This window comes from Hippichthys cyanospilos, chromosome 5 (assembly GCF_059441005.1).
Source record: "Hippichthys cyanospilos isolate Australia breed blue-spotted pipefish chromosome 5, RoL_Hcya_1.0, whole genome shotgun sequence".
Taxonomy (NCBI): Eukaryota; Metazoa; Chordata; class Actinopteri; order Syngnathiformes; family Syngnathidae; genus Hippichthys; species Hippichthys cyanospilos.
This window is the reverse complement of record NC_142373.1, coordinates 18,740,610-18,758,471: the sequence shown is the minus strand read 5'-3', so window position 1 is coordinate 18,758,471 and position 17,862 is coordinate 18,740,610. Positions and strand designations below refer to the sequence as shown.

The window sequence follows — 17,862 nt, the reverse complement described above, 5'->3', positions numbered from 1 at the left end:
ACACGGTGATTAAGTTATTTTATTGTTTTGTCCCCCAAAATGAAAACTCGGTTTATGCGCTGTATAAGACGCACCGTATTATAAGGTGCTTTTGAGAAAATTTGAATTTTTTAAGTGGGTCTTATAGTGAGGAAAATACGGTATTGCAAATAGTAATTGTCTTTTCTGTGTACACCAACAGGACAAACTTGTTTTTACTATTCAAAACAAAGACGAAAGGGAAAGAAAACGTCCAACAATATAATCCATCTCTGAAATCATCATAAAACACTTTTTATTTAATTTAAAAATTGCATTTCACATTTGATTGGAAATTACAGCACAAGTTAAAAAATTAAAAGCATCAACTAAAGTCTTGTTTTGGTAGGATTAGTACCAGTATCCATCATTTGGTTTCAAGATCATACTGTATATGGGAAGAAAAAAAAAACGTACATAGTGTCTGGCACATTACTAGACTGAAAACAAAATTTTAAATGGTCATCAAGGTCAAATGCCATAATAAACAAATACAATGCAAATAGAAAAAAAAAAAAAAACGTGTGTGTTCATCACCGGATAACGTTTATGTACGGGATTGAAAAGGCTTTACAAAGTGTCAAGAAATTAGTGCGTCGTTATCAAACAGTCTACAGCATAGTCGAAAGATCGTCCTACTTTGTGGGCTTCGGTGAACACACACAGATCACAACTCGCTTTGTTGTCGCCAAAATTCACAGTGGTTTTGGAAAGGTGAACAATTACTGGTTCATTGTATGATGCTCTTTAAAAGGAAAACATTCAGCAAAGCGTCGTCTTGATAAAAGACTGTGCTCGTCAAAGCAAAAAGAAAAAAAAACCAACACAAAATGACAGAAAAAACACCTTGGTCTGATTTATAATAGTTAAAACAAGAATACAGGAAAACACTTTTGCAAAATACCGTGTTTTGAACATATTATTAGAGCAACCTAAATCATATTCATAAATCCAGCTCTGTGCTAATATTATTATGGAATCATAACATGAATCACAGTAAGAAAAAAAAAAATCTGTGCTTTTATTCCTCGCTGTTGGTCTTCTTGGAGCGTTTCCTACCTAAAGGCCTTCCTAAATTCTCATTGGACGAGCTCCAGAAGCATGCCTAGCAGCATTATCCGAGAGTCCATGTATGACCATTGAAAACTTGCCAAACACCCTTGGACCTAATTCTTTGATTCCATGAGTAAATCCAAAACAAACACCTGACACCCCCCCACTCCCCCTAAAAAAAAAAAAAAAAAGTACCATATAGTACTGTCAAGTAAACGCCAATGTACACCATATGGTAGCCCAACAGTGGCGTTAGCAGCAATATTGCACTTCTTAAGTAACCTATTTAAAAGTATATTTAAAAAAAAATCCTACGATTGCTACGTAACATTGCTGGAAAACTATTCAATTAAAGCTTTTCACTTGCTTTAAATATATATAAAAAAAGTACAATGATCTGCAATAATTTCACTGGAATAGTGGGATTTAAACGCATATTTTTGACTTCGATTAGCGCCGACAGACCAAACAAACCAACGAGTCAAACGGAATTCTAGTGAAGAATTTACATTTCGAATTTCTGTCGGTTTGTGCGGAAACTCCTGGGAAATGAACACATTTTATTTTTTTTTTTGTTCTTCCAAGCTTTTTATCTTTAGGAGCACAAAGCGTCAAGAACTCAAAAGGGCACACGCCTTCGTATACCAAAGACCTTCAGGAAATACTCCAGTCGGTGGTTTGTGGCACATTCACGACTCGCGGCAAGGCGTTTGCCCTCGAATGGGCCTCGTAAAGCAGTAAGTAACATCTCTACCCGGCTCCATCAAACGTTGGCGTATCAAATTGAAAGACGACAATGGAAAAACACAGCAACAACAGCACCTGAATCGCAAAACTATTGTGTAACATAAATACTACTTTAAAAGAACCATCTGATGGAGAGGAGGAAAAAAAATCAGTTTCAAGGCACAATTACAGCAATTTTGTTTGTATACGCTCACATCTGTGACATAGGAAATAGGCACACAACCTGCGGTGCACAATTTTGGATGCTTATATACAGTTGTTTCTTATTAATAGAGGAGTCTGGTCTATACGCTTGTGTTTTTGGTCAGGTAACGCCTACCTTTGAAAAACAGTTGGGACAAAAATAACCCAAATTGGGTCCAAAAATCAACTCCAACTCAAGTTTTGGGTCATATATTGAACTCAAAAAGTTGGGTCATATGAATTAAAAAAAAAAGCCCAATCCCTCATTTAGCCCCAAATCGTTGTATCAAAATTGCTTTGTTTTATCAGGTATTCATGTTGACCCAACGTTTGTGATAAATAAATACCCCAAAGGGTTCCCACCCTCCGTTGACTCAATCGGAGATATTTTTGATCCGATGGTGTTTCAGAGTGTAGGCACATAAATAAATAACTCTGTTTTCTAGAGTGTACCGATAACGAGAGCAGGCATATGAAAAACCTGCCAACTCCGAACAGAAAACAGGTTTTAACTGAACACGCTCTTCCGTAACAGTGCAAACCACTTTTTAAATATCTCATTTGGTTAACTTGGAGCGACCCACAAGAAAACTCTCCCAAGCAGCCATGCTCTGTCCATCACAAACAATTGCAGACTGCCCTCTAGTGCAAAATGAGAGGACTTAGCAGAAAATCAAGATCCGAGACATAGTTCCCGGTTAATGTTAAAACATCCGTGTGCGGAGAAAGGAGGTGTGTTTTTGGAATGTGAGCACCAGCCAACAACTGATTATGAAAAACTACGCGAACGACAACGCCCAGCTTCTGTAAAATAGTGGTTATACATTGTTAACTGTGAATGGAAACTCCTTTGGGTACAGCTACCCACTGGCCTCGCACCGAGCAACACAACCACCAAATGCCACTGAACCGCCACGCGTGGGTTTGTGCAGCGAGTGTTCACGGGCAGCAGAGTGTTGGCCACTAGCAAAATTTGAAACAGATGACAGGCGTCAAAAATGCCAAGTATCAATCAGCTCATCCTTCACAAAAAGCTTTCAATTACCAAGAGAGATTCAGCCGACCGTCAGCAAGTGACACCAATTCAGTGTTAACGTTTTACATTGCTTAACTATATTACAATTTAAAAAGTACCTATGGCTAAAAAATAGCCAGGTGTGCAGAATCCCTGTCGCCAGATATTTGTATCAGTGGAGAGTACGATTTATTTTCAGGTGTCCAGTTTAGTCGCGTTTGGTGCGTTGCTTGGTATGCGCTGGGCCTGAAAGTGTTGTAAACAAGTTTGATTTAATACAGTATTGCATTTCCACGCGCCGAAAATGGACTACAATGTTTGTGACGTTCAGTGTCGCCATTCTGACACTTGTTTAGTCCCCGGAAAAGTTTCGCGGAACACGCAGGCGTGGAGGTTTGGCCGTTTGCGCTCAAGTGCTATTTCCTTGTTCTTCTTCAAACAGCAGCATCGCGAGCTGGGAGCGAGAACCGACCGCTTCCAAGTTGCTCAGAACACACCTGTGGTAGATGTCCTCGCTGAGTTGTGGGTTGCAAGTCTGGTAGCGGTAGAGCTTGCGTAACGCCGGCTCGACCGCCCTGAATACATGCAGCCCAGAGTACTTAATGAACATGTCGTAAATGTCCAGGGTCTCCAGGATATCCTCGTTCTCTTGGACGTCCGCGACCATTTTTGTGCGCGTGGCCATGTAGTCGGCGTTGTAAAAGCAAGCCTCGTCGAATGACCAGCGATCGAAATGTCCCGACTCCTTGACCAGGTCGACAGTCGCCGGACGCGGCTGGCCGTGATAGGCCACGTCGGGGTTGTAATACTGGAAATGGATGGGCAAGAACACTTGCCAGTTGTTGATGGCGTTCATGCGGCAGCGGTTCAAAAACTCCGAATTGACATTAGTGTCGACGCTGGCGAGGAGGAACAGTGTGTCAACCGGGTGCTTCTTCGAGATGATGTCCATGAATTTGATCTGGGATGGCGTTTCCGTCTTGACGCTTATCCAAGGGATTTTCACCGATGGGTATTTTTGCTCATAGAAATTGATCTGAGTCTTCACGCTGGCAAATATATCGTTCTGATTCACTTGCTGTGCTTCCACTGGGTCATAAATAAAGAGAAAAGTCAGGATGATGTTTTCACTTCTTTCAAAGGCGTGGGAGGCAAAGACTTTTAAGAAATGCTCAACATAGTCCCGCTCCATCACAGTCATCGGTATAATGGCGTGAACCGTCGTACCTTCTGTGACGTAGGGCATGGGAATGATCTCCACCTGGCTCAAAGGTCGAACCAGATGAACACGCTTGGTGATGGAATGACTGTGACCTTTTTGGCTGACCGCCTCTAGCTGTAGATCCAAGGTGTACTCCATGCCCCGAGTTGGGTCGAAGCGCCTGTAGCCGTTAATCAGGCGCTGCTTCTTCAGCTGCAAAATCGGCTTGTACTTCTTGTTCAGCTCCCCGACAGCTACGTCGATGACATCGGCCACATCCAAGCGGTCGATGCCATGCAGGGCGCACTTAGGGGATCCGTCGATGCACGAATAAATGTCTTCTTCTGTAAAGTAGTCCCATTTGATAACTTCATGGCGAGAGCTGGGTTCAAACGGCGGGTTGATTCCGATCGGCCACTGGGCGCTTCGGTTGCCGTCGAAAGCATCCGCGCTGACGTTTTTTATTTCTGCCTGCGGAACGACAAGTAGAATCATCACACAACCGGCGCTCGAGTGCAAGTTTCTGAATGTAGCTCGGAGAGAACGGGTGATTTGTGACACTCGAGAATCAGCTTACCTGGAGCTTAGCAATCTCATCGTAAGTCTTCTGCAGTTCAATCTCAGTGAAGTGTCTGTGCAGCCGGTACATCTCTTCAGGGTCAGACACTGGATGGACAGTCAGAGCTCTTCGAAACTGCTCACTTTGCTCTTTGCTTGGATCGGAGTTTTTCCCCAACTCATAATGGGAGTAGTGGAGCCCCTGAGGTGGAAGGAAGATGTGCTGAACTTCAACAGCTTTTAAACTTGCTTTTCTTTTATAATTTCATTCATCAAAACGTAGTAAGAATCGGTACAGACGGAAATTTATAGGCCTCAGGATTCCATAAATCAAACTACAATTGAAGATGAAGTCATTTAAGATGTAAACAAAGTAACCACCTAAGGAGCTTGAGTGATTTAAAATGTGAATCCACTTCATCAAGCTATTAAAAGAGTTAAGAATTAAGACTCTGCTTAACAGGGCAGGGACATCTCTCCCCATGGAGACATGACCAATTTTTGTCTGAGAATATAATTAGAGGGTTGCTTCCCACATCTCTATTCCTTACATTGTGTAGGGAGTTCCAATTGTTTTTATTTCCAAAAAATTGAGTTGGTTTTGGCTCAGTGTACAGTTAAAAATGTGTACGGATATTTATATTCTGTCTATTAGTCATAGTTCCCACAAAGCACAGCTATGGAAGAATATGGGTTAAGCCTTTGGCAACCACGCCTCACAGTACTTCATAATCTCATTTACAGTTTTCCGATTGCTCCAAGGATGATTGATGAAGAAAATCCCAAACTAGCTGTTGTCAAGACGGAAAAGGTATGATGGCATGTCGCCTAGACGTTGGTGACAACATTTAACTCATCCAATGTCTTTTAAGTGAACTTCAACACCGATGATGTTACAATGACACAGTGTCAACAACAAGGAAATTTACTGTGCTCTGCTTGTCTCTGTTCCTTCCCGCTTTGCAGGAGTGTTTAAAAAGAGAGAGTATTAGCTTCCAACTCTGTAAGATACATACCAGCTCAATGCACGCATTCTAATTACAGTTTTATACAGCAGCTTTTCACTTTTAAGTACAGATCCACAGGTCAATGCCATGACCGTTTGGAACCCGCACGATAACCTTGACACAGCTGTTTTGAATGAACGTCTCCCATCATTTTTCCTTCCTGTTTTCATGCTGAAACTATAAACTGCCTCCTCTTGCACTTAACTTCTTTTTGTGACAGATAGTGGGAGAAATCACAGCATATTTTTTTTACATTGTGTTTTCATACATGACCGTGATGGGTGTTAAATAAAACATTCAAGAAGTGTACATCACTTTTCACAAATATATTCACGTTTACTTATTGCACTTAAGAAAGCTAAAGTGGATGATTACAAAATCCTTCTTTCTTTGTAAATAAATAAACTAAATGCAAAGCTCGCAGCATTAGCAAAAGGCAAGAATTTGAAGTACAACAATCCCTAAACACCTTCATAAATGTTAATTAGGTTAACGGGAAAATGGAAAGACAGCAAAACAGGTTAGAACCAGAAAGAAGTTAAAATAGCTTCTGGTATTCATACATCTGACTTTGTTTTGGATGAACACAAAGAACCAGAAAAGCGTTTCTATTTCCTCCAACTCTGTGGGAAAATATCAAACAATTCTAAACAAAGAATGTATTTACGATATTTATTGCCTTTATGATTTTCCCTTTTAAACTGTTGTCACGTTATTGCATGTGTTTTTATGACCACATAATCAATCAAAAGTGCTGAGAAGAAATGGAGCCGCTTGTGATCCAAATCATAATACATTGTGTCAAAAAGGTGAGACAACTGTTATAGAGTCACATAATTGTATGGGACGTTACACTTTGCCTAAATGAATCCAAATATTACAAGACACATGAAAACTGACTGACATACTGATTATGAAACGAGTTGAGTTCACTGCCACCATAGAGGCTTGTAGCTCCAATTTTGCGCACAAGAGTAATAAAATAAACAAATAATAGAAAAATAAATTTGGTCTAACAACTGTTTGCATCTGTAAAACATTTATCAATTACAGTTACATAATCCCAAGGCACTATGGTACGTAATGCAATTCAAGACTTTCCCAATACAAAGACAATGCAATATTCCTGTAGTTAGTGGCCTGATCTGAATCAGAAAAAAAGTGTTTTTCCTCCCACTTACTGAAAACTGAAAGTGGCAATACCAAATCCCTAAAATCTCACATTGCGTACCTTATATTCACTGACGCAGTTGGTAGCCGTGTAGTCGATGATACATCTTCCGAGCCACTCATCAGGCCTGGCGCTGAGAATATCGTTCCTGCAATTTTCCAGGAAGGGTTGAAGCCGAAGCAGCAAGGTTCGAGACAGGAGGTACCCAAAGCCTCCGTAACAGTAGCTCCCTTCCATCTCTCCGCCAATGAACTCCTCTGGACAGCCCATGTACAATTCTAGATTCATACTCAGGTGTTCCACGAGCTCTTTGATTCTGTTGGCTTCTGTGTAGGCGTCATCTTGGACGAAGTAGAACCAGTCATACTCGTTGATATAATGTTCAAAAATGTACTTCATAGTCTGAAACATGTTCCAGATCAGTCTCTCGTCTCCGTGCGATACTACGACCATGCCGTGTGGGGCTTTGCGATTGCTTGTGCCAGTGAAGAAGACCACAGTGTCCAGATGGTGGCTGATGGTGCGGTTGACAGCGACGCCCAAAGTGTTGATGGTATTTTTGGACGTCAGGACTCCGACGAACAGACGCTCACGAATCCCCAGTTCCGTACTTATGTATTTGGCCCTGAAAAAGACAACAAAACAACTTGAATTATCACAGCTCACCTGTTTTCTGGGTTTGCTCGCATGATGTTTGCGATGTGAGCCCAAGTATATTTTAATGTCCGTTCCGATAGAACAAAGAGCGGCAAGGCTGCCGAAAATGTCTGAATGAATTGTCAAGAACAATGGATCTTAACCTTGGTTCGAAGGAACCCTAAACGTTTGGTGAGCCGGTCTCACAGGTCCGCGGCAGAGGTCAAGAGGCGGATTTTCCGACTCATCGGTCAGTTCGTGATGACATGCCCTGCTTGGCCATCACTGGCTCTGGATGATCATGTTACATTGCTTGGCCAGTCAGTGCTGATGTGACTGACGTGTCTGTGTCTTGAATTTGAATGAATGAATGAATGAATGAATGAATGAATGAATGAATGAATGAATGAATGAATGAATGAATATTTTATTTTTCACCAAAGATTATATTATTCATACTAATCCACCAACCCAATTAATGCATAAATATAGTAAAACTGGTAGGGTTCAGTACCTCCAACAAGGTTAAGAACCACTACTGTTTTTTTTCCTTGCAAAAAAAAAAAAAATACTTGACTTCCACTTTAAATTATTATGTCTAAGATCTATGGGACCATACATTCCATGACTCAAGCAGCTTTTAGTTAGCTCAAATAAGTAACATGACTTTTCCAAAGAGCAAGCAATTACAACATCTGCTAAAGGAGTATGTGTATTTTTAAACCAGTGATTACAGATGATGAAGCTACATATGTTGACAGACGGTGATCTTCAGATGAATCACTGACTTATTCATTCATAAATTTCTCGAAACAAAACTCCATTCAAAGTTAATATATTTTTACCCGGTGGGAGGAGCTGAAAGTCACAACTTTTTGGAAAGGTAAAATCAGTGCACCTCATCTCAACAAATCCCACCTTTATTGGAAAGCATTTCTGGTTTTTAAATGAAACGTAAGGGTTAAATATGTAAGTCTCTTGGCGGGTGAGGACTAATATTTAAACAGGGACCGACTCCAGGAAAATGTGGAAATATTTGAATATGTCAGCAGAGCATGAGTATTGCATTTAGTTTGAGAGTTTCCTGACTGGAATGGATGGCTTATGTATGAACTTCACATTGGTAAAGTAAGAGTGGTAACGCTGATTTAAAAACGTATTAATGAGATGATCAACTAACTCAGATACATTTTTCTCCTGTAAATGAAACAGATGAAAGAAAATAGAAACTCAAACTGGCAATGAGTTATCAATCTAGCCATCCATCTGTTGTCCATTGTGACTGTCTTAATTCGGGTTGCGGCGAAGCCAAGCCTATTCCAGCTGTCTTTGGGCGAAAGGCAAGGTAGACAAAGTATCCTTTGTAATCTTTTTCAAGGATGGTAGACATAAAAACGAAGAAAAAGAGCAGACTTTTGTTGTGAAAGTTATCTGGTGAAAATGAAAGGAAACGTGAAGCACTCCTGAATTTATCTCTGTCAAGCAACAGCAAAAGTTACTTTGATTTTCTAGTCCTTTGTTTGTTTTTTTTTGTATATTTTTTTAACAATGTTTTTGATCCAATCTGTGACATTATTTATCAGATTCATAACACATTATAACCGACTACATGGTGTTCACTCGGGAAATGTTCTGTGTTGCCTTTATTAATAATCCAAAGTTTCTCAGCATATACAGTAAGTTTTTGTTTTGAAAAAAAGAAAAAAAATCTAATATTGTTAAATAATTTGTGGGGTTTTGGGGCGGGTGCAAAACACACACACATCTATTGAATGAATCTTGATCAGCATTTTTGAAAGAATATTTAGGGTTTCAATCTTTTATTTCTAGTGCATTTTAATTTCTAGTGCATCATATACTGCTTAAATATTAAGGAATCTACTTTTAACGTGCTTTTTGCCGGACAAATGTAACTTTAAGAATCAAATGTGATTGATGGATGGATAGATGGATGGATGGATGGATGGATGGATGGATGGATGGATGGATGGATGGATGGATGGATGGATGGATTTTTGTACCTTTAACACTTACGTTTTGTACCTTTAACATTAACACGCATGAATATAAGTGCATACATTTATCAAGTGTACACGTGACAATGATTCTCGACAATAAAATGCATACACTAATAACAAGTCAGGAAAACAATGTAAACGTATGTTATAAACGCAAGTATAAGCATAGAGATACTAAGAATAGCAGAAAAGTTAATCAAGCCCGATTTAGCTCATGTAATTACTGCATTAATATCTACTTTTCTTAAGTACGTGGCGTAGTACTTGTAGTCAGACAGAGGTGGAATCAAGTTGCAGTCAACTATACGTACCTGAAAACTTTCTTGGGGGTACTCTGCTCGACTTGTTTATACTGCAGTATTCTTGGTTCGAAATCCGCTTCGTCCTCCGCGTCGTTGACGACCGAAATGGAATTGGGTTTCCGAGCTCCTTTTGGCTTTTCATCGCGAGCCAGAAGAGAAGCCGGGTCCCCGTAACACGTCTCTTCGGTCCAGTTTACACTGAGTAAACTCAAGGTGAATCCTAAAGAAATGCCGATGACGACCGGGCCCAACGACCGCAGGGCAGAAACAAGGGCTGGAAATCTCATGTTGGCCCGTTGGCTCCTCTACCGGAGCGTCCCGGTCCTTTTCGAAGGAAGCTCCAGGTTGTTGTGGGTTGTAGAGACGATACAGGTGAACTACATCTATTCCGAGTTTTGTTACTTATTCCAACTTCGGGGGAGGGAGAGAAAAAAAAAAAAAAAACTTCTTCCTTTTAAAAAATTGCGTGAGTCTCTTACGTGTCAGGACCGCTGCTTACATAGCTCCGCCCACCTCCGACGTAAGCGTGACAAACCCGGAGGCAGTCAGGCAAGGCGGGTCTAGTTCCTGTCGATAGCGGTGCGCGCAAAGCTGCGCGGAGGAATACTGTACCGGTACTTATTGACGTCACCTAAATTGTCATGTGACGTCAACATACTGTACAATCCCCCGTCAAGAATAATCAACTGGGCTTTTTATAATCTTGTTTGGGCAATTGAGGATGCAATCTTGCGGTTGCAAAATACCACTAAGTGATACAATTGCAACTGTTTTTAGATCAGGGGCCTATATGCTTTTATGCAGGAGAAGCAAATTTCATTTTAAACGTGACACATAGGGCAGGTCATTCATAGACGAGCTGTAAAGAAGAATATGTGCATATGATATGACCATTTCTTTTATTAATTACGATGAACCAACTGTTATAGACTGAAGACTGAGTAATGCTTGAACCTTCCATACTTCTACTGCTACTACTACTACTACTACTAATAATAATAATAATAATAATAATAATAATAATAATAATAATAATAATATAGATAATAATAAGGCAGCACAGTGGAAGAAGTGTCTTCATGTCCACTTCACATGCAGAGGTCGTGGGTTCGATTACATCAAGCCTTCCAGTGTGGAGTTTGCATGTTCTCCCCATGCCTGAGTGGGTTTTCTCCAGGTACTCCAGTTTCCTCACGAATGTTGTAAAATAAGTACTGAGTCAAGACAAAGAGCAAGATACAAATAACAAACAAGCCAATATCATACTATAGATTTAAAATCACACAAAATGAGTTTATTACTGAAAAAAAGGATCAACTTGGCTTTACAGTAGTTATTTAAATTTTTGTATGATTCAGATCAGTTTGAAATTCTTCATCCCTCTTCTGGGATGGGAAAATTTCATATGAAAGGACTTCATCCTGGATGGCCCCCTATTTGATTGACAGTGGCTGTATAGATTTGTTTAGCATTCGGGAAGTCATTGTGCTTCTTTTCATTTTTTGAATAAAACAGTTTGAGTCGTAACAAAGGGTCTTTAACTGCCATCTTGTGGTCACCCAAAGGAAATAACAAGTTTAGTCAGATAACCGAAATAAGGTCAAGGCAGCTGAGGTGAGAGACGCGTATTAGAAAGTCAGTAGTATGCCACATGTAAATGATAATTGTACCGTGCACGCACAATGATGACGTAGGTGAATGTTTAAATAACTCTTGAGGTTTTACACTCTTGAGTAGTTGTCTTTTCAGAGTGTATAGAGCAGTTTGGTTAAGTAAAAACAATGACGTAACAATAATGTTCTCCAATGTTATAAAGTTGTTCACGATATCACTTATTTGTGTTTTATCAGCTGTGATGTGGCACATCGCCAAATTTAGTTTGTTCTATTGAAGTTGCCGTACCACATGGGAGGCCGGATTGCTGTATCCGGGTACTCTGACGTATGCGGAAGTAAAATTGCAACGCCCCAAATTCGTTCTCGGTCCGCCCAAAGATGACGTTCGCGAACTCACGAGAAAACAATTTGATTGACAGCCTATGAGTTAAATAGGCATGGTCGTACTCGTTGTCTTTTTCATATGATTACTCGGACAGTCCCCATGCTAAGTTTGACTTGTTCTGACTTGTGTGGTTCGCCAATTGCGTTTCGTGTTTTTAATCCCAGTTTGGCTCATTACGGCGATGGAGTGTCGCGTGTTGTCCATCCAGAGTCATGTCGTCCGAGGATATGTTGGAAATAAATCGGCAACATTCCCTCTGCAGGTAGAGATCGCTTCTTGGATATTTGTAGCTGAGTAGCTAACGCTCTTAAATAGTGTGTTGCAGCATTGTTATGTAATTTGTTTAAACTAGAATGAAAGAATAAAAACCAAAAATCAATATCCCATCAGTCTTGTTACAATAACATAAATGTCATTTAACAATGTATTATTGTGTGGTGAGGAGTTTATATGCTTGTAACTGATTTTCCAGCGACTTGATTGTTGGTTCTTTTTATTCCCCCCTCAGGTTCTGGGGTTTGAAGTGGACTCCATCAACTCTGTGCAGTTCTCCAATCACACGGGTTGGTTCACTCTTTTACAGAGGCCCTGCGTGAGGGAATTAAGAAAGCTTGTTATTTTCCTTTGTGTATATTACTACGTACCTTTTGGGGTTAGGTTTCAAAATGTCTTTGAAATGGCTGTGTACAGTTTGTACCTTTTTTTCTGTCATGTGTCAAAGAAACTATTTTGGTTTGAAGAACATCCAATGTAGTGTTTTAACCGGTTGACTGTGGTGTATAGATAAAGGTGTTAGGTGAGGTACTGTACATAGTTAATGACTGTCCTCCAGTTTTGCACTTTGCCCCCCTGTAAAACTATAGCTGGTACAGTTTGTGTACATGTGCAACACAGAATGTTGTTTTGCACCCATCTTCAGTTGCAGCGTTCCAATAATTGTAGCGTTTAGTACTTGCTTATATATGCTTATATGCTCCTTTTTATAATGTACTGTACTTGGACCCATAATGCACTACGAAATGAGCCTTTACAACAATCCAAGGCCAAGAATGAACTCATTTAATTTCCATGATAAAGTGGTTTGCAACCAGGATAACAGTGCCATAAATGTAGGGACCATGGATTTGTTTTTCTTTTCAGTGGAGGTCCTAACTTCTGTTCTAAGAAGGAAACACTAACACACACATTCTTTAAATATTTTTTTTTCTTTTTACTTCAGTCTTGCTGTTGTTTTATACAATGTCACTTTGTACTATATTCAGCTTAGTGAACAACTCTTAAGTTACACTTAGCAACTGTAAAGGCACTCTGGGAGGACAAAAAGACACAAAAAAGGTTTGTTTTCTCCCAGCATCGTTTCAATGTAGTTTTTATGATTTTCTTCCAGCATTGTGTCAATGTAACTTTCACTTTAGTGATACTCAAAATACCATAAGATTTGGGCTTGGTGGATGAGTGGTTGAAAAACTTGGCATTGCTTCGTTACAGTTCTGAGATATGGAGTTTGAATATCAACACCTCAATGCTTGCATGAGTGTTCTCCAAGTACTCAGTTTTTTTCCCCAACTCAAATAAATGCATGTCCCTGAAGACTCAAAATCATGGATACTTGTGGATTTAAAAATAAAGCAGTGGTATAAAAATAGGATGGATGGATGAATGTAACTTTGGGTCCCAAAAAGTGTCTCAAGAGGGATTTGTATTTCAATCAGGGCTTTATACACTCAAACATTTAAAGAATTTGACATGGTAGATATTTGTTCGGTAGACCCTCAGATTCTCTTTTTCAAGCAAAACTTGTTCATGAGTCTAAAGTACATTTGTGTGATTTGACCTGGTCTTGAAAATGCCCTTGACAATGTTCTGGTGCAGGTCTGAATATGTTTACCCCTGCAAAAGCTTTTTCACTGCAGGAGGCGCTCTCTGCTGGCTGTCTCTGGGTCAGCGAACTTGGTGCTCCTTTTGTGTGTCCTCTCATTTGCATTCCGAACATCTGTGGGAGTTTATTGTGGGTTCATGGTGAAGAGGCACCAAAAAGAGGGTAAATCTGGCAGCGCGATAAAGACATCCTTTTTAGTCAGTTTAGAGAGACGGTTTAAGAGGGAGATTGCATCACAGTGAGTCAATAATAAGACAGAAAAGGGAAGAAACGCATGAACCATCAAGTATTACTTTGCTTTTTATTTACTATAGCAATAATATAACTTTGTGTGTTTTGTTGTAGGTTATGCCCACTGGAAGGGTCAAGTGTTGAAAGCTGATGAGCTTAATGTGCTGTATGAGGGCATCAAGCTCAATAAGGTCAACCACTATGACTATATCCTCACAGGTGAGTCCACTACTACTAGTTTTTAAAAGAGCAAGTCAAGTTCAAATTTGCATAAGGAGCAAACGTTTTTTTTTCCACTTTATTTCTTTCTTCAACCAAGGTTACAGTAGGGACACGTCCTTCCTGAAGACTGTAGTTGACATCGTTCAAGAGCTCAAGAAGGCCAATCCCAGTTTGGTGTATGGTGAGTCCAATTCTGGTAGATTAGAATGAAATACCAAAATGTCTAGCTAAAGTTGTGTGTGTGTGTTTTTTTTTGTTTTGTTTTTTGTTTGTTTTGTTTTGTTTTTCTGTTTGTTTTTGCAACAGTTTGTGACCCTGTAATGGGAGACCATGGTGCAATGGTGAGCATTTTTTATACTAAACAATGAAGCAGGGTTTTTTTTTTTTCCTTCAACTTTTCTGAAAAAAGGTACATTTACTGCTGTGCTACATTCTGATAATGTTCTAAGCTAATTTCAGTTTCTTTTGAATGATTAAGTTCGGTCATATATAAAGATTTTATATGTTGTATAAAAAGTCAATTCCAAATTTGGAAAAGTGTTCGATTCAAACATTTTTAAATAATACATTTTAGAGCGGTAATTCCAGTCCATGTCTAACAGACTGATTAACGAAAATGATCGCTGTTACAAGTGATATTGTGGCATTTAAGACTCAATGAGCATGATTCAAAATGGATAAACACAAGCTGTGAGAGAATGGGAGGATTCTTTGTGGTTGTCTACAATTTATGGATTTATGGATTTGCACTCAACAGAAGTGAGGTGGGACCCTAAAAAAGGTCATAAAAAACTTTAGTTTGCTACTTTTTTTCCCTAGTATGTCCCAGAGGAACTTCTCCCAGTCTACCGGGACAAAGTAGTGCCTTTGGCCGACATCCTTACCCCCAACCAGTTTGAAGCAGAGTGAGTCAGTAGCCTTTTAATATATACAAAGGTGGAGAAAGTGCCTGGTGTGGCATGGATTTATGTATAAGAGAAATGTGCTCATAAATGATTGTTTTTACAAATGGAGCATACACTTATTTTTCTTGAACAGGCTTTTAACTGGAAGGAAAATCAACACAACAGAAGATGCTCTTCAGGTGGGTACCTTAGAATTTTAAAAGCATTCCAAAACTGTGAGCTAAGTGTGTCTTGTGTACTACCCAGGCAATGGAGCTGCTTCACAAAATGGGCCCCAAAACCGTGGTACTCACTAGTACTGACTTGCCATCAAATCAAGGAGAGCAGTTCCTGATGGCCCTCGGGAGCCAAAAAATCAGTAAATTACCAAAGCAGTTTCCTCTGTGTACAAAGGAACATTTGCATTAAACATTTTCCACCTCTGGGGGAGATAAATTGTTATTAAACTTTGATTTTGTGTTTGCATAATATAATAATATTAAAAATATAAGACAATATTTGTCCTGTTCACACTAGCCATCTCCGAAGTAACTGCTGTCAAGCAGTACCTAATAAAAGTTAATTGAATATTGCTGTTCATTCTGTCATGTAGTAAAACCGGATGGGACGGTTAGCATTCAGAAGATCTGCATGGACATCCCCAAAGTTGATGCGGTGTTTGTGGGGACGGGGGACCTGTTTGCTGCCTTGCTGCTCGCCTGGACTCACCATCACCCCAAAGACCTGAAGGTTCAGACACGTACCTCTGAAATGTGTCCAGTCCTTAAATAGCTGCTGGAGCGTCATAATGACCACTTGCTGTAATCAATCCCGCTATTTTTGTATTTTCCCCACAGGCTGCCTGTGAAAAGACCGTTTCGGTCATGCACCATGTAATTAAGCGGACCATTGCTTATGCTAATGGTATTTCATTTTTACTTAGACTTCTAGCCATTTCATGCAATTAGTTGTTAATTTGATCAACTCCTCTGCAATGTCTCAGAAAAAGCCGGCCCCGGGAAAAGACCCAGCCCCGCGCAGCTGGAGCTGAGAATGGTTCAGAGCAAAAGCGACATCGAGAATCCTGCCGTCGTTGTGGAAGCTCAAATTCTACAAAAGTCCTAATATCTAAGATGGTAACGTTTATGAATGGATACTATGATCTCACAGGACTTTTCAATCAGTGTCATGTTTCTTTTTTATTTCACAATTCCTGATGGTAATCTGCAAAGGCTCATTATGTTCATTGTATGCTCATTATGTGTATGAAGACACTCCAGAATCACTGCCATACATCTGTTTAGCATTTGTAATTTTAAAAAAGATATTAGCCAATGGGGTGTATTTTTAGAGACAGATTACTTAACTACTAAATGTACTTTAATACTCCTTTTAGATAGATTATAACTCAAACATGAATGCACTCTGATTTTAATTCATTGCTCAAGCTATTTTGTTCACTCTGCGTCTAAGCTTAAAAAAAAGTCAGAATAGTTACAAAGAAATTTTGCCATGAGGCAGCACTTACTGCTGAAAAATCTAGCAATTAAGTCATTATGTCATGCTTTGGGGATCACGTGATGTGATTAGAAAACGTACAGTCTAATAATGAAAGTGTATTATGATGTGTGTAGAATAGATGCATTGAGGTTTGAGACGTCACTATGTACACTCCAATGCTGTACTAAAATGGTCCATGTACTTCTAATGGTACAATGTATTTCACAGTGATTTTTTTTTAATGTTATAATTGTAACTTTAATGCTAATCATGATTAGTTGGCATTGCAAGAGCCATTCCTTTTAATCCACACTTTTCATTTTGTGATGATCCCTATCTGAAAACATCTCAAAGTGAGGTATTTGCACAGATCATTTTTGATAGAGAACATGTACTGTACTGCTGAAAGCCATTTTCTTGTTATTGCCATATCCACTCTAATCTATAGCCTTAAAGCAGTTATGAAGGTAAAGTTTTTGATTATTTTTTGTGTACAATTTTATTAGTCACACCTCACAAATTATATTTGAAGGCCAAAATATTGAGCCTGATGTAGAGTAAATGGAAAGACAGACAATAAAACAATTTCATAACTTTCTCGTGTGAAATATTTTTGGGTTTTGTCACTGAATTCTTGTGAGTTTTCTGTACCTCGGGTGACTGGAAATGTTTTCAATACGCTTTTTTAGATAAAAAAAAAAAAAAAGTCGAATGGGGAAAAAAATGTTGCTGTTTTTAAAATGGGAGCTTTGAATTTGAATAGTAGTACATAAGTTAGAAGGCAGACAACTAAACAAAGGTTTCGTTGTCAAGCAAAGCGCCTAATACCGTGTAATTAGAGGCAGGCATTGTCGGGCAGCACTAATCTGCAGTATGACTAGCTGGCATTAACCCAAATAACTTTACAAGACAATACAGTATGTCGGATATGTACAATATCCGAACTAAATATAACCTAGTACATTTTAATGTAAACACTAGCAAAAATTCTTAAGGGGAGAAAACACAAATCTGTACATATTGATTTTTGTGTTCTAACTTCTAAATCATTGCTGATAATTATTGTGAGGACTTTTTACCATGAACAATCCAAGCATAGATGATATTTTTAAGTAAATTACACAGTTTTTGAAATATGAAATGAAAATGTGCCATTGTTCAGAAACAACAGTTTTCAAGATGCAGATGTGCTGAAACACCAGCAGAGGGCTGGAGAGGTCTTTGCACTTTTGTGCA

General features: G+C 39.3%; 2 protein-coding genes across 2 annotated transcripts; one reads left to right on the top strand and one right to left on the bottom strand.

Annotated features, from left to right (window-relative positions):
• Positions 1-252: 252 nt before the first annotated feature.
• On the bottom strand, positions 253-10,376 carry chpfa (chondroitin polymerizing factor a). Its single transcript, XM_088415984.1, has 4 exons — positions 9,919-10,376; positions 7,014-7,578; positions 4,795-4,977; positions 253-4,688 (listed from the first exon to the last, which is right to left on the bottom strand). Exons 1-4 carry the CDS (start codon positions 10,194-10,196, stop codon positions 3,426-3,428), a joined length of 2,289 nt encoding a protein of 762 aa, XP_088272110.1. The 5' UTR covers positions 10,197-10,376; the 3' UTR covers positions 253-3,425.
• A 1,506-nt stretch (positions 10,377-11,882) lies between these two features.
• LOC148423882 (pyridoxal kinase-like) lies at positions 11,883-17,223 on the top strand. Its single transcript, XM_088415874.1, has 11 exons — positions 11,883-12,172; positions 12,419-12,473; positions 14,135-14,239; positions 14,340-14,423; positions 14,549-14,583; positions 15,062-15,147; positions 15,281-15,326; positions 15,394-15,505; positions 15,740-15,876; positions 15,984-16,050; positions 16,130-17,223. The coding sequence occupies exons 1-11, from the start codon at positions 12,092-12,094 to the stop codon at positions 16,249-16,251; spliced, it is 930 nt and encodes a 309-aa protein (XP_088272000.1). The 5' UTR covers positions 11,883-12,091; the 3' UTR covers positions 16,252-17,223.
• The last annotated feature ends 639 nt before the right edge of the window (positions 17,224-17,862 follow it).